The sequence below is a fragment of the Lepidochelys kempii genome, chromosome 8 (assembly GCF_965140265.1).
Source record: "Lepidochelys kempii isolate rLepKem1 chromosome 8, rLepKem1.hap2, whole genome shotgun sequence".
Classification (NCBI taxonomy): domain Eukaryota; kingdom Metazoa; phylum Chordata; order Testudines; family Cheloniidae; genus Lepidochelys; species Lepidochelys kempii.
Window position 1 is genome coordinate 59632569 of NC_133263.1, and position 20947 is coordinate 59653515.

Sequence of the window (20947 nt, forward strand, 5' to 3'; positions counted from 1 at the left end):
AAGAACCAGAGGGAGGAAAAGACCAACTAGTGAAGGAGAAATAGAGTTCAGGTACAGGTTTGCTGAGTTGGAAAAATGAAGAAGGAGCCCAGCTGATAGTAACAGAAGGTGGGAAGGCAAGGAAGAAGAGAAGAGTGGCTAGTGCTACAGGAAGAGGGGAAGACTAAATGGAGATAGACAGTATTGGAGCCCTAGGAGGATAGAGGATGAATTGGCAGAAGATTGCAAGAGAGACCAAAAAACAAGAGGACTTGCAGCCAGAAAGAACAGGAGGAAGGCTGGAGAATCACACCAACACCAGGAAAAGACAGGTTTATATGATTAGAAAACTCCTTACTAAGAAGAACAGACCTGTCACCATAGCTGATCCAGAGGACAGAATGGTGTGGTGTCTGCCAGGAGCTAAGATACGGGATGTGGACCTGAGGCTGAAGAGGATCCCAATGGAAGCAGGAAAGAATCCACTGATTCTCTTTCACAGGGGAACAAATGATACTACTGGGTCCTTGCTGGAATGTAAAAAAGGAGACTATGCCAGGCTGTGAAAGACACTTAAAGAAATGGAGGCTCAGGTGATCTTCAGTGGATTCTACCTGTCCCTAGAGGAGGAGAATGAAGGTGAGATAAGACTGTGATGGTTAACAGATGGCTCAGGCAATGGTACTATAAGGAGGCCTTTCGGATGTTTAAAGGCATTCATGGGCAGAGGACTGTTCTTATGGGATGGACTGCACCGGAGTAGGGAGGAAAATTGGCACAACTGATTAAAAGAGCTTTAAACTAGGAACTGGGGGAGACAGATGGGAGATGTTCAAGTAATCTCTATGCCTGAGCCTAACATTGAGCAGGAGGAAAATCAAGATAGAAAGAATATAGCAATGAAGAAAGGAATAGCAGTGGGTAGGAGAATGGACATTAAGAGGAAAGATAGTACTAATACCAATGAATCTAACAATCAGGTAGGCAATACAGTCCGTATCTAATCAGCTGAGAAATCTGGGTGAAGCCAAGCGGAAGTAACTAAGATGTCTGTGCACCAGTGCAAGGAGCCAGGGTAACAAAATGGAGGAACTAGAACTACTGGTGCAGGAAGTGAAACCAGATATTAGAGGGACAACAGAAACATGGTGGAATAGTCGTCATGACTGGAGTACAGGCTCTGAAGGCTATGTGCTGTTCAGGAAAGACAGAAAAAGGTAAAGGTGGTGGAATAACATTTTATATTAATGCTGAGGTAGACTGTAAAGAAATTAGGAGTGATAGAATGGATGAAACAGAGTCTGTTTGGGTCAAAATCATTTGGGAAAGAAAGCTACCAGAGGCATCCATGGGACAGTGCTTGGACTATGCTACTGACCCTCAGGATCTGATCTGGATAGGGACAGAGACCTCTTTAATGTTTTTAATGAAATGAAAACTACTGGGAATTGTGTGAATATGGAATACTTTAACTTCCCAGATATATATTGGAGGACAAGTACTACTAATAATACTATGGCCCAGATGTCTTCTCAAACAGTTGCTGAACCTACAAGAGTTGATGCCACTTTAGATTTGGTGTTGGTGGGTAGTGAGGACCTCAGAGGAGAAGTGTAGAGATTGTAGAGGACAAGTGACCATGAGCTAATTCAGCTTAAGCTAAATGGAAAGATGGAAAGACCCAAGTTGCAGATCTATTTTGTTTATTTCAAAAGAGCAAACTAAAAAATTAACAAAATTAGTTAGGGAAGTAGACTGGACTGAAGAACCCAAGGATCTGAATGTGGAGGAGGCTTGGAATTTCTTTAAGTCAAAGTTGCAGAAACTATCTGAAGCCTGCATCTCATGCAAGGGGAAAAATGTAGGTAGGGGTTGCTGATGAAGCTGGATAAGCAAGCATCTCAAACAGGTGATTAAGAGAAAGCAGAAAGTTTAAAAAAATGGTAAATGGGATGAAGCAATGAGGAAAGCTGCCTCTTGGATGTCACAAAGTGTAGGGAACTTCCAAAAGCCAAGCAGAGTTGGACCTTGTAAGGGAAATTAAAGCCCATAGTAAAAGGTTCTATTGCCATATAAATAAATAAGAAAACAAGGAAAGAAAAAGTTGAACTGCTAATCACTGAGGAGATTAAAGATTATCCAGGCATGGCCTAACACCTAAAATATATCTTTTGCCTCAGTTTTTAATAAGGGTAATGAAGAGCTTAGGTGTAGTGGCTAATGGAAATAAGGATATGGAAGCACAATTTACCACATCCGAGGTGGAAGTCAAATTCAAACAGCTTAATGGGACCAAATCAGGAGCTCCAGATAATCTTCATCCAAGAATATTAAAGGAACTGGCACATGAAATTGCAAATATAATAGCAAGGATTTTTAATGAATCTGTAAATTCAGAGGTCATACTCTATGACTGGAAAATTGCTAATATAGTTCAGATTTTTAAGAAGGGGTGGGGGGAGTGATCTGGGAAACTACAGGCCTGTTACTTTAACCTCAATTGTATGCAAGGTCTTGGAACAATTTTTGAAAGAGAAAGTAGTTAGGGACATAGAGGTAAACAGTAATTGGGATAACATACAACATGGTTTTACAAAAGATAGATCATGCCAGACCAACCTGATTTCCTTCTTTGAAAGAGTAACTGATTTTTTTAGACAAAGGAAATTGAGTAGGTCTAATCTATCTGCATTTCAGTAAGAGATTCCCAGTTTCACATGGTGTAGTGAGGCAGTGTGGGTCCCCAGAGAGAGAAGAGCCCCTCCAGATACCAGAGTGGGCAGAGCCAGGGAACTCTGAGCCCGCTCCCCAGAGGGACAAGCACGGCACAGGAAGTATAAAGGCCCGACCCCAGAGCTCACTCGGAGGGTAGCCACCAGGGAGACCAGATGCCTCCAGCCTACCTCCTGGTTGGGAAACCCCAGTGACCTGTGGCGGACCCAAGGGCTGGTTGGGCCTGCCCTAGGCCAGCTACCCAGAGGAGTTGCCGAGCCTGCCTGGCACCAGCGATCCCGAGGAACCCATAGTGCTGGACCCCCCTGAAGACACAATCCTGACCCAGGTACCTCCAGAGGGGGAGTCTGGAAGTAGCCCGGGGGCAGCCGACCCTGTCTGGCTGCGACACTGACAGAACCCATGTCAGTGTGTTGCAGCCAGGATCCCCACTGATGCAGCAGCGGGTCTTCTGCTGCTGCTAGGGCCCCAGGCTGGGACACAGTGGAGTTGGACGGCCTGTGCACCCCCTGCCACCCAAGTCGTGGGTGGCAGCCTCCCCCACTCCCAGGCCCTTCACACCTAGGGCCTGGGCTCACTGTTTATGTACTGCTATTGCTCAGTCCCTACATGAGGGCCTGAGAAACTGATTCACCCTTGCCCTGTCCTGACCAAAGGCCTGGGCTTAAGACTAACTGTTTATTTCTGCTCTTACAAAGCTCGTGGAGGAAGACTCCTGCGGCCAGACTAATTCCCTGCTAGACCTCCTCCTGAACTTAGTGGGGTGGTGGGGGACCCCGCCGCCCCAGAGAGAGATGAGCCCCAGCTAACCTCTCTACACATGGGAAATTATTAGTTAAATTGGAGAAGATGTGGATTAATCTGAGAAGTGAAAGGTGGATAAGGAACTGGTTATCTGGCCCATTGTTTTGCTTTGACTGTTTTGGAATTAAATGCGTTTCCAATGATAAAATATTCAGTAACAATATGCAGGGATATACTTGGTGACTTAGCTATTTTGGGTTTATTACATGTCTTGTGACTATTTTTTTTTCTTTTGGTGGGTGTTTCAGTACAGTAAAAATCTTCTTGCTATATATTTTCTTATTAAAAAAATATTTGAAGCCCAGAATCAGTTGTGCACTCCAGGTTCCAACAAGACAACGTGAAGGGTGTCATGCTGTGTGATATATAATCCTCCTTGAAAAAATCTGTATTTTCGGGGGTGGGGGGGTGGGGGAAATGACAAATTAAAATGTTAGTTGCACTCAGAAATTTTCACAAATTTTTCCAGCTTATCAACATAATGGAAACAAAAAAAAAAATGTTTTTCAAAAAGTTTTTCCTCTCCAAGGGCAAGATACCTTATTCCAATTGCCAATAATTTTAATGATCATCTTAGCTAAAATTCCCTTACTGCTGCTTCCAATGGATTTTATTAGTAGTATTTAGGATCTTGGCCTTATACAGATGTGTAGCATTGCTAATTCAGTTATCATGAACCACTAGTTAAAGGGAACTTTTAACTGACTTCTGTGGACATAGGATTAGGTCTCTTCCATTCAACCTGGAGCTCCAATTTTGATGGCAGCTGGGATGAAGTTATCCTTGTACTCGGGGCCCAATCCTACCCCTGGCTACACTGATGTAAATCCTTAGCAGTGCAACAGCTATCCAGAGCAGAGGAAACTGGGTGAAATCTATGGCCTTCAGAAGGTCAGACGAGACGAACTAATGGTCCCCGCTGACCTTAAACTCTATGACTCTCACCCATTTGCTTTTTTCCTCCACTTTCTTCCTCTGGAAGAGGAGGAAAAATGAGTGTGCATAAGGGGGAAACCCCTGCAAAAAGTGAATGTGTAATAATGAGGAAAGCAGACAGAGGATGGGGAGTTTTAAAGCTGAAGCATAAACCATCTAGTAGAGAGGAAACTTGGTACTTTTCACTTTGCAGAGTTTCCTCGAAATTGTTCCACTGGGTTGGGTGCAGGGCAGAGGCTTACTCTCCAATCAGTGATAAAAAGCCTCAAATCTTGAAAAGGTCCATATAGAAGCTTCTTACCTCTTCTCTATTGACTGGCCCACTGGTCACTGACAGCTTTCAAACATCACAGCTCCTCCAGGAGCCATGCTTCCAGAGTTTCCCCCTAAACCAGTGTTTCCTGAACTTGGGATGCCACTTGTTCAGGGAAAGCCCCTGGCGGGCCGGGCCGGTTTGTTTACCTGCCACGTCCGCAGGTTCGGCTTATCGTGGCTCCCATTGGCTGCGGTTTGCTGCTGCAGGTCAATGGGGGCTGCGGGAAGTGGCACAGGCCAAGGGACGCGGCAGGTAAACAAACGTTAAGTGCCAGCAATCTGGTTCCATTTTGGTTTAGGTGGAGCCCATCCTTCCTGTATAGGCTCCCCCATCCCAAAAAGTTCCCGAGTAATAAATCTAATCCCTTCTCTCTACACCATCATCTCATCCATGCATTGAGACTCTGCAATTCTGCCTGTCTAATTGGCCCTGCATGTGGAACTGGGAGCATCTCAGAGAATCCTATCATGGAGGTCTTGGACTTCAATCTCTTACCTAGCAGCCTAAATGTGGCCTCCAGGACCTCTCTCCTATCCTTCCCTATGTCATTGGTACCTACATGTACCACAACCACTGGCTCCTCCCCAGCACTACACATACATCTATCTAGATGTGTCGAGAGATCCGCAACCTTCGCACCAGGCAGGCAAGTCACCATGTGGTTCTCCCAGTCATTGCAAACCCAGCTATCTATGTTTCTAATGATGGAATCGCCCATTACTAATAACGGTCTCTTTCTAATAGCTGGAGTTCCCTCCCCCGGAGAGGTATCCAGTTAAAAAGTGCTCCAAAATACACCAAAGACAATACTTGGTATTTATTTAGGGACTTTTATCCAAGGTGATTTGGATAAACCTTAGTGAACAGAACCTCAGACACCCCTATCTTACAAATGAGAAAACTGGGGGACAAAAATGTTTGTGTCAACATTTTCAACCTCACATGTCTAAAGTTAGCCCCTCAAATCTGTATTTAGGCTAGGATTACCAAAGGAGCCTAAGGAAGTAAGTTACATTTTAATGTGATTTGGGCACAACTTTCATAGGCCCCTTTGCAAATTCCAGCCCTAGTCACTTTGGTCAAGATGTTCAAAAATAGGAGTCCAATGTTAAAATCCTAAATCCATATTTAAGCATCTTTTCAAAAATGTTAGATATTCAATTGCTCTCACTGAGGTCAATAAAAATTGAGCATTATCACTTTTGAAAACAATTACCACTTATTTAGGTGCCTAAATATGGATTTAAGAGAATAAATTTAGGCTTCTATTTTGGAAATATTGCCTGAGATTTTTCAAAGGAGCCTATTGGATTTAGGTACCTAATCTCATTGAAATTCAGTTGGAGTTGGGTGCATAAGGAGGAATTTTCTAAATTACCTGCATGATTTAGGAGCAGAAGTCTTACTGGCTTTTCTCTTAGGAGCCTTTGAAACTCCCATCTTAACTGTCTCAGGTTCCTTTGAAAATCGCAGCCCTTGGCATCAAATAAAAGTGGCCTAATTTTCAGAGGTGCTGAGCAATCCATACCTGCCACTGACTTCAATGGCACCCAAGTTTGAAAATGTTGGTCTAAATTTTAAGTCATTTGCCCATACTCACATAGAGAGTCATATGACAAGCTATGACTAGAATCAAGAACTCCTGACTCCCATTCCCCTGCTACGTTTAACAGGGTATATGTGTTGTTTACTGTTGTCAGACATACCTGATATGATCATTTCCTTGCCAATTCAATGTTTTCATGTGTGGCATTAAATCTTAAAGCGCCTCTTAGTCTCCACCTTTATAGTGTATGCCAAGTTTTGGCTTATTACAAATGTTTAAATCTGAGCTATGAATTCCAAAACAATCAGTTTGCAAATAAACCATGACATATGAAAGTGCCGGTGAGTGCAGGAAATGTTGATTATCAAAAGGTCCAGAGAGCTGAAACCCATGAGCTCCCAAAAGTTCAGATGTTTATACCAAATTATGCATATCCTCCACGTTTGTGAGGCTGCCAGGTTTGCCTGGAAATCTTACGAAAGCCATCTTTTTCACTGTATTTCAACAGTTCTCCTTCTGGTCCTATCACAGAAACACCAGTATACCAAAATAAGGAGTAATAAATAGAGGGAAATAAGTTAAACAAACTTAAAAAAAAAGTTTGGTTTGGGTTCAATTTATGTTTTGGCCAAAAGTTTGGATAATTTTTTATTTTACCCAATCCTAATAAGTGTTCTCTTTAACCCCACAAATGGCCCATATTTACATTTCAATGGAGCCGAAAGATACTTGCCACTATAAGGGCATCACTTTTCTAGATATGTTCTAAAATATCCAGATATCACCAATGTGCTTAAATTTCTAATAGCAGCAAAATTACTGTTTTAGAGCTCTGAGAACAAATTGTACAATGCAATTGGTATTGAAATTTAAGGGCCAGGTTCTCAAGGTTGGTTATAACTCTTTTGTTCCACTCAGATGGCATAAAGAGGCTGTAATATCCAACTGAAAATTCCACTGATTCAAGGGAGCTTCCTGCTAATGAGTCTGTTCTACTACCAATTCTCCGCCCTTTGCCCCGCCCACTACTGGATTATGCCAATCCCTCACTAAAGTAGGGTTCACCAGAGACCCTAAACCAGGGGAAAACTGTATCCCTGCATCCAACTGAAATCAGCTCTCTGACACCCTCTCTCCTGAGCCAAGATGTGATCTGCTTCTAGGTATTACTGACCAAAATGTCTTCCTCTTATTAAACAAGCAATGATGCAACATTTTAACAGCCTGATATAACTGTGTTTGTCCTCTTGTAGAACATAGTTCTACAAAAGGACACACAAAGAACATCAATGATATTTCATACACAATGTTACGAATATGGGTCTTATGTCTTCAACACAATGGTTCTTGGACCTCAATATCTGACTAGCAAATCTGCATGGATTTGTGTGGTCCAGCCTAACACTTTTATGTTCTTCTCACATGGAACTTAAGTGCAGCCCATCTGCAATATTGAGCACTGGGACATCATTGGTCTGAATTCACTCACAGCTTTGTGAGAAGTACAATTATGGCTTCTGGTGAAGTGAACGCTGAGGCTTATTTGAACAACAGCCTTTGAGCTGTTTCTTGCAATCCCGTTAAGGTGGTAGATAAAGCCTGAATATGTTAAGCACCACTCTCCTCCCGCTCCCTCCCCCCCGCCATGCAACTGAAATAGTTTCCTAATTAGATACTAGGAGTATGATGTACCACCTCAGTGTAGTAGATCAGGTCATGCTGCCAACAGCCAATGGTGTTGGAGGTAGGGGGAATGATTTTTGCCTTGGTGGGCCATCCAGCAATTAGGGGGAAAAGTAGGCTGTAAGAAACTGCAGAGTCACTACGTGGTCCTTGACGAACAAGACCACCTTCCTCCTACAGGATATGTCTACACTGGGGCTGGAAAATGTCTGGTTTTGGGCAGCTAGTCCCTCCCACTGATCATGCCACCATGACTACACTGCTGTTTTCAGCACGCTACCTCAGTTTTGTCTGGAAGTTACACTTCCAACTCCAGTGTGGACATAGCCACACAGATGCTTAGAAGAGGACCTATAAAGTAAGAGGCAGAGAGGGCTCCAAAGCCAAGTGTCATAGGACTGGACTGAATACCAGACATGGGGACTTCTGTTACTCTTTTTTGCTTACAGTAGCTTTCTTTGATTTCTAGTTATATGGTGAGATCTTCTTAGTGTAGCTCCATTGAAGTCAATAGAAAAATACGAATTTACATTAGCTGGAGGTCTGGCTCATAAAATCTATCCCTTGGGAAAAAGTATTTACTGACTATAACTATATTTTGTTTCTGTGGAGTTGGTCCCCCAGTTTCATAGTGAGAGAGCAAGACAACCCCTGTTCCACCAAGCAGTTAGGAGAGGAGACAGCCCTGCCCTCACAATAGCCAGAAGAGAGGGAAGGAGAGTCAATAGCCCTCCCAGCGTTCAATAAGAAGCTGACCCAGAAGCTAGTGGAATGTCCATAGCAAAAAGCTTTTAAAATGGGCATACAAGTACAGTAATATTGGATCTATAATACTTCAAACATGACAGGATGTACACTTATGTAAATGTACATGCAAATTAGATACAGCTCTCAGGCTTCTGGCAAGTTGCCACTGAAGCCCTTGAGGCTGCAAACTGTTGATTTAGAACATTAATCTAACCACTTACACTAAAATGCATGCATTAAAATACTATTGAAATAATGTATGTATTGGAATATTTTTAAATAAGGTAAATATTGATACAAGCTTCATGTAACACCCTTAAACACTTGGCTTCCAGTTGGAAAATAGTATCAAGGATGCTATGGCTTGATATCTTTACTTGGAGAGTGTCAGATTGACAATATAATGTTGAGTTTTAATAGCAAGGTCTCCATCAATTCTGCACATATTGTATTCAAGATTAATTATATCACAATTAACTTGATTACATTCATCAGATATACTGGCACCAGTCCCTTCCTTGCACTGTACATTTGCATACTTGAGAAAACAACTGTTCTGCTTGAGATAACATTATTTTACCCCAGCTGATTAAAGATTTAAAAGAGACCTTCCCCCCCACCTTTGATGACATATGTTAGGTGTGGGATAGAATAGCTGATAAATTAGCAGCCTAATGCATCAGAAATTCAATCCTCCTCCTCCAGTCCCAATTAGACATCAGGGATGGACAGAAAATGTAATTTATCGCTATAATTTTCTTGCTGGGAATGTGAAAATTGATATACAAACTGATCAAGTGTTAATTGTTCTGAGTGCAATGGATATCACCTTCATGTTGTTATTCGAAGGATGAAGTGTACTTCATTAATATTTTCTGTTTCCTACAAATAAGCTGATTTCCCCACACACACACCTTTGGAAGCTTAGAGAGCAATGCCCCATCTGTGAATTGGAAGCTGCTTAGGAAATCTGCAGGAGGGACACCCACTCTTGCACAGATTAGGAGATAAGTAAGGATGAGATGCTCCCTATGGAACTCCTAAAGTGGATCAGCTGGGCTAATTCCTGCACACCTTACAAAGTCAGTATCAGCTTTTTCTTACTCCTAACCCCTTAAACAAGATGGAGGCAAAGATTTATAGGAGCCATTCTCTCAGCCCATTATTATTGCTGTTGTTGTTATAGTGGTCATCAAATATTCTGTAGCATTTACTAATGTGTTTAGGAGTGAACAATGCCTGGCAGTTCAAATGGTTTGTAGTGCATGATTTTTCAAAGTACAAACATTAGATTTTGTAGGTGATTAAGCAGGAATGAGAAATATAATCTAAATAAGGTGAGGATGGAGGCTTAATAAACAGATTTTGAAAGGGCATTCTTAGCATAAGGGGAATCAGTGACAGTCAGATATGTAGACCTGGCCTTTATGATGTTGAGCCTAAGTGGAAGAATAAAATATTTGATCTTGATGGATGGTGCATTAAGAAACCAGTGAAATGACTCTGTGGATGGTGCAGTCGAAGTGATGGCAAAAAGTTGATTTGGTGGCAGTATTGCACCTATATGCACTTGTATTAGCTACACGGTCTTTATTAACTTCACTTTTTGTAAGAAAATGAAGATGTATGTCAATTCTAATTTGTATGCACAGGGAATTTTCAGAGGCTCACAACTCACACACAACTTTCACCCAAACATCCAAGGATCCTCTTCCTCGGTAAGGTTTATTACTATGCTAAATTGCAGTTTTCTAACATTCAGCCAGTTTGGTAGGAGAGCTATTCAAAACAAGCTTGTCATTAGAGATGGTTGGAAAGTTTTTGTCAAGGGACCACAAAGCTCATCTAGTCTAACCCCCTGCCAAGATGCAGAAGTTGTTGTGTCTAAACCATCCAAGACAGATGGCTATACAGCCTCCTTTTAAAAACCTCCAATGAAGGCACTTCCACAACCTCTCAAGGCAGTCTGTTCCATTGACCTACTGTTGTTACAGTTAGGAAGTTTTTCCTGAGATTTAATCTGAATCTGATATACTGTAATTTGAACCCATTGCCTCTTGTTCATTCTTGCCACACAGGGCAGGACGTCTCCATCTTTTTTTATGGCAGCCTTTCAAGTATTTGAAGACTATCAAGTCCTCCCCTTAATCTCTTCTTTTCCAAACTAAGCATACCCAGTTCCTTCAGCCTTTGCTCATATGGCTTGCATTCTATCCTTTTGATCAACTGAATTTTGACTGAATTGATTATTATTATTATTATTTATTTTGCAAAATTCTATCAATTTTGATGACAATTTGTTTAGAAAAAGATTGGCAAAAAGTTTCAAAAATGTCCTGGAACAAAAAGTTATGATTTTCTTTTTCGTTTCAAATAACTTCCTTTCAAAATTGACTTTACTTTATATTTTTTTTAAAAAGGAGAGGGGGTCAAAATCAAAACTAAACATTCCAAATTTATTGAGACAAAATGGTTTTTATTGAGCCAAAATGAAATTAGTTATTGCTGAAGCTCAGTCTATGAAGCCCAGATGATTGCAGAGAAAAGCTTGAAAATATGATCCCTAAATGCTCAATAACCAGAAGGCAAAAACAAACATGGACAATGTATTATTTTTTAAAAAAATCTCTTGGTTTTTAAGTTAACCTTTTTCATTTCTAGAAGCTTCGCTTTTTTTTTTTTTTAAATGATTGTAGCTGGAAATACTTAAGTCTTCTGCAATTCTTTAACACTGTTGAAGTTTTGGAACAGTAGATGACGTTTCTTGCCACGGACTGCAGTAAAATTGCATGAATTACAGTGTTTAACTTGTATCCAGAGTTCTGATTTTATTTTTAATTTCCAGTAGTGCCTTAACATTATTTTAATGAACATTTTCCCTGAATTTATTTTTATCATTTCTATACATTGGTTTAAAGAAATGGGGAAAATATCACATATAATACTCATTTTAAAATCCGATGTACATTTAACAAACAAATCATGAAGCTGAAAATTGGGAAACTATGGCTGAGATTTTCAAAGCCATCTCAGAGATTTGGATGCTCAATTTCCATTAAATTTAATGTGAATTGTAACTCTAATTCTTGAATTTCCAACTTGTCAGTAATCCTTTTGTTTGTTTATTTTAATTATTTGATCCATTTCCAACATATCACATAAAACAAGGATTTTAGATCCTTTAAAAAATTATGGGGTGAATTTTTCACCAATTCTGGCACATTTATTTGATAAGGTGCCAGAGAATGTCATCAAGGAGCTAGCTCTAAATGTTCTGTCTCTAGCAGAGAAGGATTTCCCTGGCACAGGCCCTGTGTAAGACCGTTATAAGGCTGCTTTCAGAGGATCCCCTATCACTGACATAGGGAGTGGAGATTCTGAGCAACACTGTGTCCCATAGACAGACCAGGGAAGATGTTGTAACTTAGAAAAGTCTAAATTATCCAACATCTGGAGCACCTCAGGATTGGGAGTGCACAAACATGTCTTAAAGCCATCAAACCCACAGCTCCTCCTGGACTGTGAGGTCTGTAGAATTTCACCCATGCTATTTTAGGCCCTGATCCTGTATGATCTGCCACAGGTGCAGGGATCTGCCTGTGAGGTGGGTTTTGTAGAATTTGGACCCTATTCTAACTGCAACATCAATGCAATTTGTATAAATAAAATGGCTGAAATATAAGATCACAATGAGAGTTGACTGTTGTCACACACGATCTGATACCCATCTACTTTAAAAGAACCAAATGCAGTGTTTTGAAAACTTGTGGAGGGGGTGGGGGGACACCAAAACATATTTCCTTCCTTTCAGTGCTCTTTCATTCCAAATTTCAGTTAGCATTACGTTTTTCTAGTGAATAAAATGCTCTGAAAATGGAAATGTCGTGCAAATACTAACAGACCCCTCAATCAGTGTGATAGTACAGCATACATAATTTCATACATTGGTATTGTCACATATGACATTTACCATTTTCTAGAGGCCTGCTGCAGTTGATTACCTCAATCAGACATGTGTGATCTTGAACACCTTCTTTGTAATTTGCAGATGTGTTGATGGACTCTAGTTTCCATTTGTATGCATCTCATGAATGGTGATGGGATCCGGGGGTAACAAGGTGATTTTGTGCTGTTTGCTAAAAGCTTTGGTATATAGTTAGTACTCATTACCCAAGTCATTATCTCCATTTGCCAATATTTAATTTTTTGCTGATTTGTTTTGTGTGTCCTTTTAATATAAAGGAAAGGCCTCCTTTCTAAACCTCAAAGAGAAGTGTATTTTTCAATTTACTTCAGATCTGCATATTACATAATACTGTTTGAAGGACAAAAGTAATAAGACACTATGTACTATGATACTGTAAATAATCAACTAATATAGTTGAAAACCAGAAACTGGTAACTAAGGGCCTAATTCAAAGCCCCATCAAGTGAAGGAAAAGATTCCTGTTGACTTCAGTAGATTCTGGAGTAAACGCTTTATAATGAAGGCACCTTCTATTAAAAGTACAATTCAATTTGCTTCTCTGTCTGATAGGAAGTCCTGTCCCGAGAGAAGCTATTTCTGCTAAGTAAACTTACGCTAACCATTGCCATTAAAGATGTGTATTATTTCTACGCTTGTTTTAAAAGCACAGCTGGACAGATGTACAAATGCATAGATATTGCTTCATACAATACATACACAGATAACCTACACTACAGGGAGGGAGGGATATTGAGCACTGGCCTGCTAAACTCAGGGTTGTGAGTTCAATCCTTGAGGGGGCCATTTAGGGATCTGGGCCAAAATTGGGGATAGCTCCTGCTTTGAGCAGGGGGTTGGACTAAATGACCTCCTGAGGTCCCTTCCCACCCTGATATTCTATGCTGAATCACTGGGGAAATCCTAAGGCAGTTGAGTAAGCAGGCTTGGGCACTGCTTTGTTCTGGAACATGAAAAGGATATATTTTTCAAAAACAGGTGTCTACGATCAAATGTATGGATGATGATGATGATAGATAAATAATCACTGGGAAATTGCAAATTGTGTGTCAGAGTATTTTTACACATTTATTCATTTCATAACAAGTCTGTTTTATCAGTGAAATCCCAGGTATGTCTGGTAAGGGGAGGATCTACTTAATCTGTGAAAATGTTTGCGGCTAGACTCCAGAGCGACTTCTCATACCTTGATGGCAGTGGAGGCAATTTGAATATGGTGAAGTCTACGGAGAGTACTGTCCCTGTCAATGAAGTAAGAGGCTGCCAGTTGGTGCAGAGTCTCCAGAGTCACAGAAGAACTGTTGGTGCTGGGATCACTTCCTTCTGATCGCTTACTCAGCTTCCGCTTGTCGACAAAAATTGTGAGTGACTCCTCTCCTGTATAAACAATATATTAAAACAATCAGTTACATCTTCCATATCTCTTATTTTGCCTGAACTATGTTGCAAGGCCAATGGTGTTAAAAGTTACTGTGTAAAGTTAAAAGAAAAGGAGTACTTGTGGCACCTTAGAGACTAACCAATTTATTAGAGCATAAGCTTTCGTGAGCTACAGCTCACTTCCTCAGATGCATATCGTGGATGGCACGATATGCATCTGAGGAAGTGAGCTGTAGCTCACGAAAGCTTATGCTCTAATAAATTGGTTAGTCTCTAAGGTGCCACAAGTGCTCCTTTTCTTTTTGCGAATACAGACTAACACGGCTGTTACTCTGAAACCTGTGTAAAGTTAGGCTCCTAAGAAAGAGAGTTCCGAAAGCATTAGTGGCAAGCATCAAACTCCCATGGAAGATAAGGGCCTAACTACTATTTGTGCCTTGAAAACACTCATGGGAGTTTAGGGCCTAACTGTTGTTTATGTCTTTGAAATTCTCCCTCTTAAGTCCATATTTAGGCATCTTAGACAGAACCCTAATTTCCAAAAATGCTGAGCACCAAGCATTTTCCAATGAAGTCCATAGGACTCTTCGGGTGTCCAGTGCTTTTGAGAATCAGGCCACTTGTCTAGTTGCCTCAGTTACCGAGGTTTGAAAATCTAGGCCTAAAAATGTAATACCATTCTTCTGGCACTTATTAGAAGTCAGAAGAGAGAGACAGTTTTCATATTTCTGGTTCCTTAATTGACTGTATAATAAGATGATAAAAACACAATAGGCCAAATTCAATCCTTGTGTACCTCCAATGTTTCCAGTGGAGTTACACCAGGAATGAGTTTCCTTCAAGGGATCCAACCTTACTTGCTTATCCTCAATATATATTTTTCTGCAGATTTAGTTTGCCTGAGAGCTAGATTTAGAGGCTGTCTCCAAACCTTTATTTTTATTGTATTAATTGCTTATACAAAAGAAAAATACCAGTATTATACTTTAGACCTGACTTTATTATTATTTATTATTTTTACTGTGTCTTTTCATACATCTTTACTGTGTCTTTTCTTCTCATCTGGACTGAAAGCTAGGTACCCTATTATGCACATGGACTGAAGTGTTTACTAGTAAATGTTGTATTGGAATCATCTAATATCGGGTGATTAAATTTTTAAAGGGTCGGGCATGACCAGTTCTTTCTTGCTGCCTTTGCACCACTGCAGCAACACAAAGCTGAGCTAAACCCAATGTAGTCAACAAATTAAGGTAAGTTTACAATTCCTTTGCATCACTACCACTGAATAGTGCAACACTGGTGGAAGAGGAATCTTGCCTCAGGCCTCTTTTACATAACATTCTGTAACTGGAAGAAAGACTTCCAAAGTGGAGCTATGTTTACAAATGCAAAAATAAGATCCAAGAGGACTGCTACATCAGAGCTTTACCTGTTCTCCTATTTCTTTCAGTTCCTTTTCGTATAGAAAAATCCTACAGGTTTTAGAAAATTATGTCCGTGCTATAGATTTCTGTAAGATTGTTAAAAAAACAAAACAGCCTCCCCCTGAATATCATTCTCTACTAAACTGTTAACGTAATTTCTATAGAGCCTTTTTTATAAGATTACTATTAAATTTTACAGGAAATTTCCCATAAGGTTCATGTTTGCTTCTCATGGAAGAGGTGTGTGGGTTTTGGGTTTTTTTGTTCGTTTTTTTTTAATTTGACACTTAATGATGATCTTTTGTTCTGCTGACTTCCACGCTTTTGTTCTGCTGACTTCCACGGGAAGAAGATTTCATGCTTAATTTTGTGATGGGTTTAAATGAAATCGTAAAATGCCACTGCAGAAAATAAAACTTAAAAGTAAGAATCTGATGGTGATGTAGTAACATTTACTCCTGTGCCACACAAGTCCAAGTTAATCAAAAACTCACCTTTCAAGTCTCTGGTTGCTAATTTTGGATTTTCAGAGATTAATCTGCCCATGAATTGAATGAGCAATACCAGTTCGCCTTAACTTTAGAAGCCAAATATCTACAGAGACTACTGTTTCCTCATTCCCAGTAGGGAATCTATCCCATTATAGTCAGAGTTGATGCTTGTACTAGTTTCATTGCATGCCCATCTGTTGTGATGGCATTATGCCCACTCACAAGATGGTACGCCAATTTCAAGTGGGCATATGTGCCAACAAATATAGCTGTAGAATTATAACGTGTGGGATGCAAAAATTGACAAACTCTAAAAGAATATACTGTTGGTGGCAACAATTCCAATTTAAGAACACATGTTTCAGTGCAAGAGATCACATCTGTTGACACTTGTAAGGATTATACAGTCACCAAATACCTTTTGACTGGAAATTTCATTTCGAATTCTTCATTGGGAGAAGGAAAAGATTTTCATGTTAATCTAAGACAATCAACGGCCTCTGTAATGTTTTTTTCCTGAAGGCCACCATCCTGGAAATTCACATGCAATGCTAAATCCGACAGTCCCTACTCTGCCAATACTACCGCAAATTGAAGGAGAGGTTTTTTTTGTCTGAGTTAAGTCCAGAAAGGTTTGACCCAAAATACTGGTTTTACTCTGGAGCAGACAACTGTTATCTTAGAGTCTTACCGAAGGATTTTCTGAAGTGGATCAAATGGGCAGAACCTGCCAGAATTCAGCCCATTGTATTTATGCTCTTCCTCCTGCCATTACCTGTAAGATGGATGTTTGTACATAGCTTGAGCTGCAAGGAAATGTGAATCCTCTTAGCCTCCATAGATACTAGGATTGTTCCCCTCTCGTTCCCCAGTCTCTGTTATCAGAAGTAGACATAGAATTACTTTTTACTTAACTGCTGTTACAAACTGCTGTACATAAGTAGCAAATGCTTGTGGGGAGGGTCAACAAAGCCTAGTGGATCTTCCTGGGATGTGAAAGAGACAAGAATTTGGCCCCAAATTATTTTTAACAGATTCTGGCTCCAGACTACATATTGTCATGGTTCAAATATAGCTGTAAAATAGTTTTACAAACCATGCCACAAAATTATAACTGTGTTAAATCCCTTTACAAGATATGGAGTGACAGACTGAGTCAAGGTTAAGTGACAGGCTAAGCCTCAACCTTTTACTTTGTGTAATTACTTCAACGATTTGCTGAGCCTTTTGTCTTCCATGTGACAACCTCTTTGACATTTGGACAGCAACTACACAGCAACTTGTTTCAGATAAGTAACTGTCAATGAGTAAGGGAGTGTCCAGCATAATGCATTGCAAAAAAACAAAAACAAAGTACAAAAAATCCCTACATAAATCAGGGGAATGCATCAGATTTTTTACTTTTCCTGCAGTTTTCCATTAGCCCTAGTGAGGTGTTTTTCCTTTAAAGTGACTATCACAATGAGCTTGATCATCCTTCCATTTGAAATCAACAGCCAAGCTATCAATCCATTGCAAGATAAATGGTAACATCCCCTCAAACTTGAGAAAAATCCTTGCAAAATCCCTTGATTTTCTGCATATTTTGCGATTATTTCTCTTTTCAGTAGCCACTTTTAAATTCCCCTAACTATTCTACAGCTGGTTGAAAACTTTCAGTGGAAAATTGGATTTATGACAGAATGGAATTTTTCACAGAGGTTGTCTTTCCACAGAAAATTTAGGATTTTTTTCATTGTAATATTTCAGCAAAAATATATGGAAATGTTTGTGGATAATATTAACCAAAATGAAGGTTTGTTTGCCCCCCCCCCCAAAAAAATGGCTGTATGAAAAAATATACTTGGGACTTGGCTCTACTTAGCACATTGTCCTATTATCACAGTCTGGTTCAAGTCCATTCTTGCCTTATGTGAGGGATGAGGCGAGGGTTATCATGGCAAGCAAAACATTGTTCTCATTCCTACCTCTCTACTCTGTGTTCTGCTTCCTGAGAAGTACATTTTGTTTCAGATCTGCTGTAACAAGCTTGAAAAGAGCTGAATATTTTCACTGAATCAAATCAAACAAAACTACGTTTTGTCCAATGTTAAGCTCAGGCATGCATATAGAATAATATCGATTCAGGGACATGCTACAACTGTTTAGACAAGAGGATCTAACAATTTTTTCTCCCTTAGCTCATGATAAAACAGATAACTGTACATATTAAAATTTATTAATACTGGCTGAGACTTTCAAAGAAGATTTAAGGAATTAGACATCCAGCTCCCATTGAATTTTAGTGGAATTTCCACATCTACTGCCCTCAGACTCCTTTCAAAAGCCCAGCCATTATCATCATTATGTACATTTATATCCCAGTAGCACCTAGAGGCTTCAACCAAGTTGGGGCTCCATTCTCATAAGCACTGTATGGGCAGATAGTAAATGACAGGCTCTGTCCCAAAGAACTACTCAGAGAGGAGAAGTGAAGGACTGGAAGAGCTTTACATTGTATAAATAAAAATAGTTTCTTATAATTTAGTGCTTGATTCTGCCCCCATTACTCACTGTGAGTAGTACCTTGTTCATCGGACAGTCCCATTTGAAATCTATGGTGACTACATGAGGAATTAGGTGCTACTCAGCCTGTGAAAGGGGGTGGGGTAGAAATTTGTCCTAAGACAGGAGGAAACATCGCGTAGCAAATGAGCACTTTTCTGGAAATGTTTGTAATTGGTCCTGAAATCTATACTGCATATAATAATAGGATAGTACAAAGTATCATATATGTAACTTGAATCCTGTGAGTCTATGGAATGGTGAAGAGGTTTTAAGAGAATCCAGGACAATCTTCCCTCAAGAAATTTGGGATTGATTCTCCTTTACACGAAGGTTCCCATATACTTGGGCCTTACAGTGGGTGTAAATGTCCATTTTAGGCCCCTTTAATGGTTAAGGTGATGTAAAGGGCCATTGGTGTAAATGAGTGTCAGGGCATTTGTTTTGGAAAATACCTGCCACAAAGTGCAACATGGGACATTTCAAAGATAAAATAACTCCTCTCCAGAAGTATTCTTATGAATGCATCTCTGGCAAGGCTGATTTGGCACTAGCCAGAGATGGAGTGAACTACATTTTTACAAACAAAAAACCCCAGAAATCCCCACACAATATGACTTCTCTGTCATATCTGAAACATGGATGAATCTTTCTTACCAGCTGTAGTCTGCAACCATGAAATAGGCTAAGAAGACATCTAAGCATTAGCTAAAAAATAGATGTGATTTAGAAAACTATTCAAGGTTATGAGTCTTAAGAACTGAAAAGGATTAATGACAGTGAATAATAATGTGGTTTTTTTTGTTTGGGTTTTTTTTTATTCAGCATCAGATCCACACAGCTGTGCTTCCTGCAATTTCTAAAATCAGTATTTTCTCTTTGGTTTACAAAATTCAGGAGGCAGATTGCTTCAGTTTCCTAGGGTAAAAAAGAAGTAGCATAAAAATACATTTTGTTCCTGCTCACAAAATAACTCCATATAATCCAATAATTGGTTCAAGAGATTAGCAGACCCTCTATGCTGATGCTTTATTACCGTGTAGCTGCTATCATTAACAGATGTTCGTCAATGGATAGTGACTGACATTCACACTCTAAAGTGACCTTCGCACAATATATTCCGATGTCCCCTCAAGCCCCGGCATTTACAAGACTCTTATTTAGTCTATATATTTAATTATTTCTAGGTTTATAAAAACATATTGTCCAGGATTTATATTTGAAATTTAAACTCTTCAACTGAAACAAATTTTCTGCATGCTGTCTCTCAAAAAATGCCTGCAAAACAAGAGTGGGTGTTTGAAAATGAACAGAGATATAACCAATTTGTGGCCATTTAACTGGGAAAAGTCTGTACAATAGTTTATAAATGGCATTCAAAAGTAAAGAATTAAAGCTGTGTGGGTCTTAAGAACGTCTTCAATAATTATTTAAATAAAAAATGCAAATAGTCAGCATTGACACAAGTAGACTTATAATAATACTATAACAGCTGTAACTAAATATAAATGTCTGTGGCTGGAGAAAATGTATTTTTATAATGTGCAACAATAAATATTCATATTAAAGTACTTAGAACTATTATCTGCCTCACGTAACTTAGTCTTTCAGCTCAAAAATACATCTCTTCTTCTGATTCCCTCTTCCTGATCGTAATAAAAGGATCATAAAGCTGTGTTTCAAATTATAGTTAAAGTCTGAAATGTTATAGGTATGAATTAAGTGATACTGTCATTAAGCAGGAAGATCAGTGATTAAATTTGCAAGACAAAATTTATTTTTTTATTTATACACCTATGTCCCCAATTATCAGTATAGAGCTCTGTATGTTTTTAACCTAAGTTGGTAGAAATAAGCTTAGGGGGTCTTTCACGCGGGTCCCCACATCTGTACCCTAGAGTTCAGAGTGGGGAGGGAACCCTGACAACAACATTCAGAGGAAAAAAGTTGGACCTTTTGCATTGTGTGCTGCTCACAGGAGAATCTTTGCACATTTTAGGCCTTTCAGAGCTTCTAGGTCAAAAGCCTACATGAAATTTAAAAATAAAAATCCCTTTAGAATCCTCTTGCAGACTGTCATACTGAAGGGACTGAGGAGGGGCAATTCACTCATTGCCACTTTTCTAATTTTGGGCTGGGCTGTAACCTTACACTCCAGCCTGAATAAGAAGGCACTGTGCTGCTCCAGGAGTTGGGTAGAAACTAGATTCCATTGCACAGACTGGAACAGTGGGGAGGGGGACACTTGGCTCCACTCACACAGCGGTGTGTGAGGTTACCTCACAAGTTCCGGCCATTCAGATGGTCCATGCAGGGAAACTCATGAGTGACCCTTTGTATGTTTCTGATGCCTGGTGGGTTAGTGCAATATACCAC

At 39.8% G+C, this 20947-nt stretch overlaps 1 protein-coding gene across 3 annotated transcripts in view; it reads right to left on the reverse strand.

Moving 5' to 3' along the window:
* BRINP3 (BMP/retinoic acid inducible neural specific 3) overlaps positions 1-20947 on the reverse strand; it is a 290676-nt gene that overhangs the window by 104162 nt on the left and 165567 nt on the right. For all 3 annotated transcript variants that reach the window (XM_073356709.1, XM_073356711.1, XM_073356710.1), the window contains exon 4: positions 13916-14106. In XM_073356709.1, the coding sequence (XP_073212810.1) occupies positions 13916-14106 (191 nt within the window). The remainder of the gene's footprint in view (positions 1-13915; positions 14107-20947) is intronic.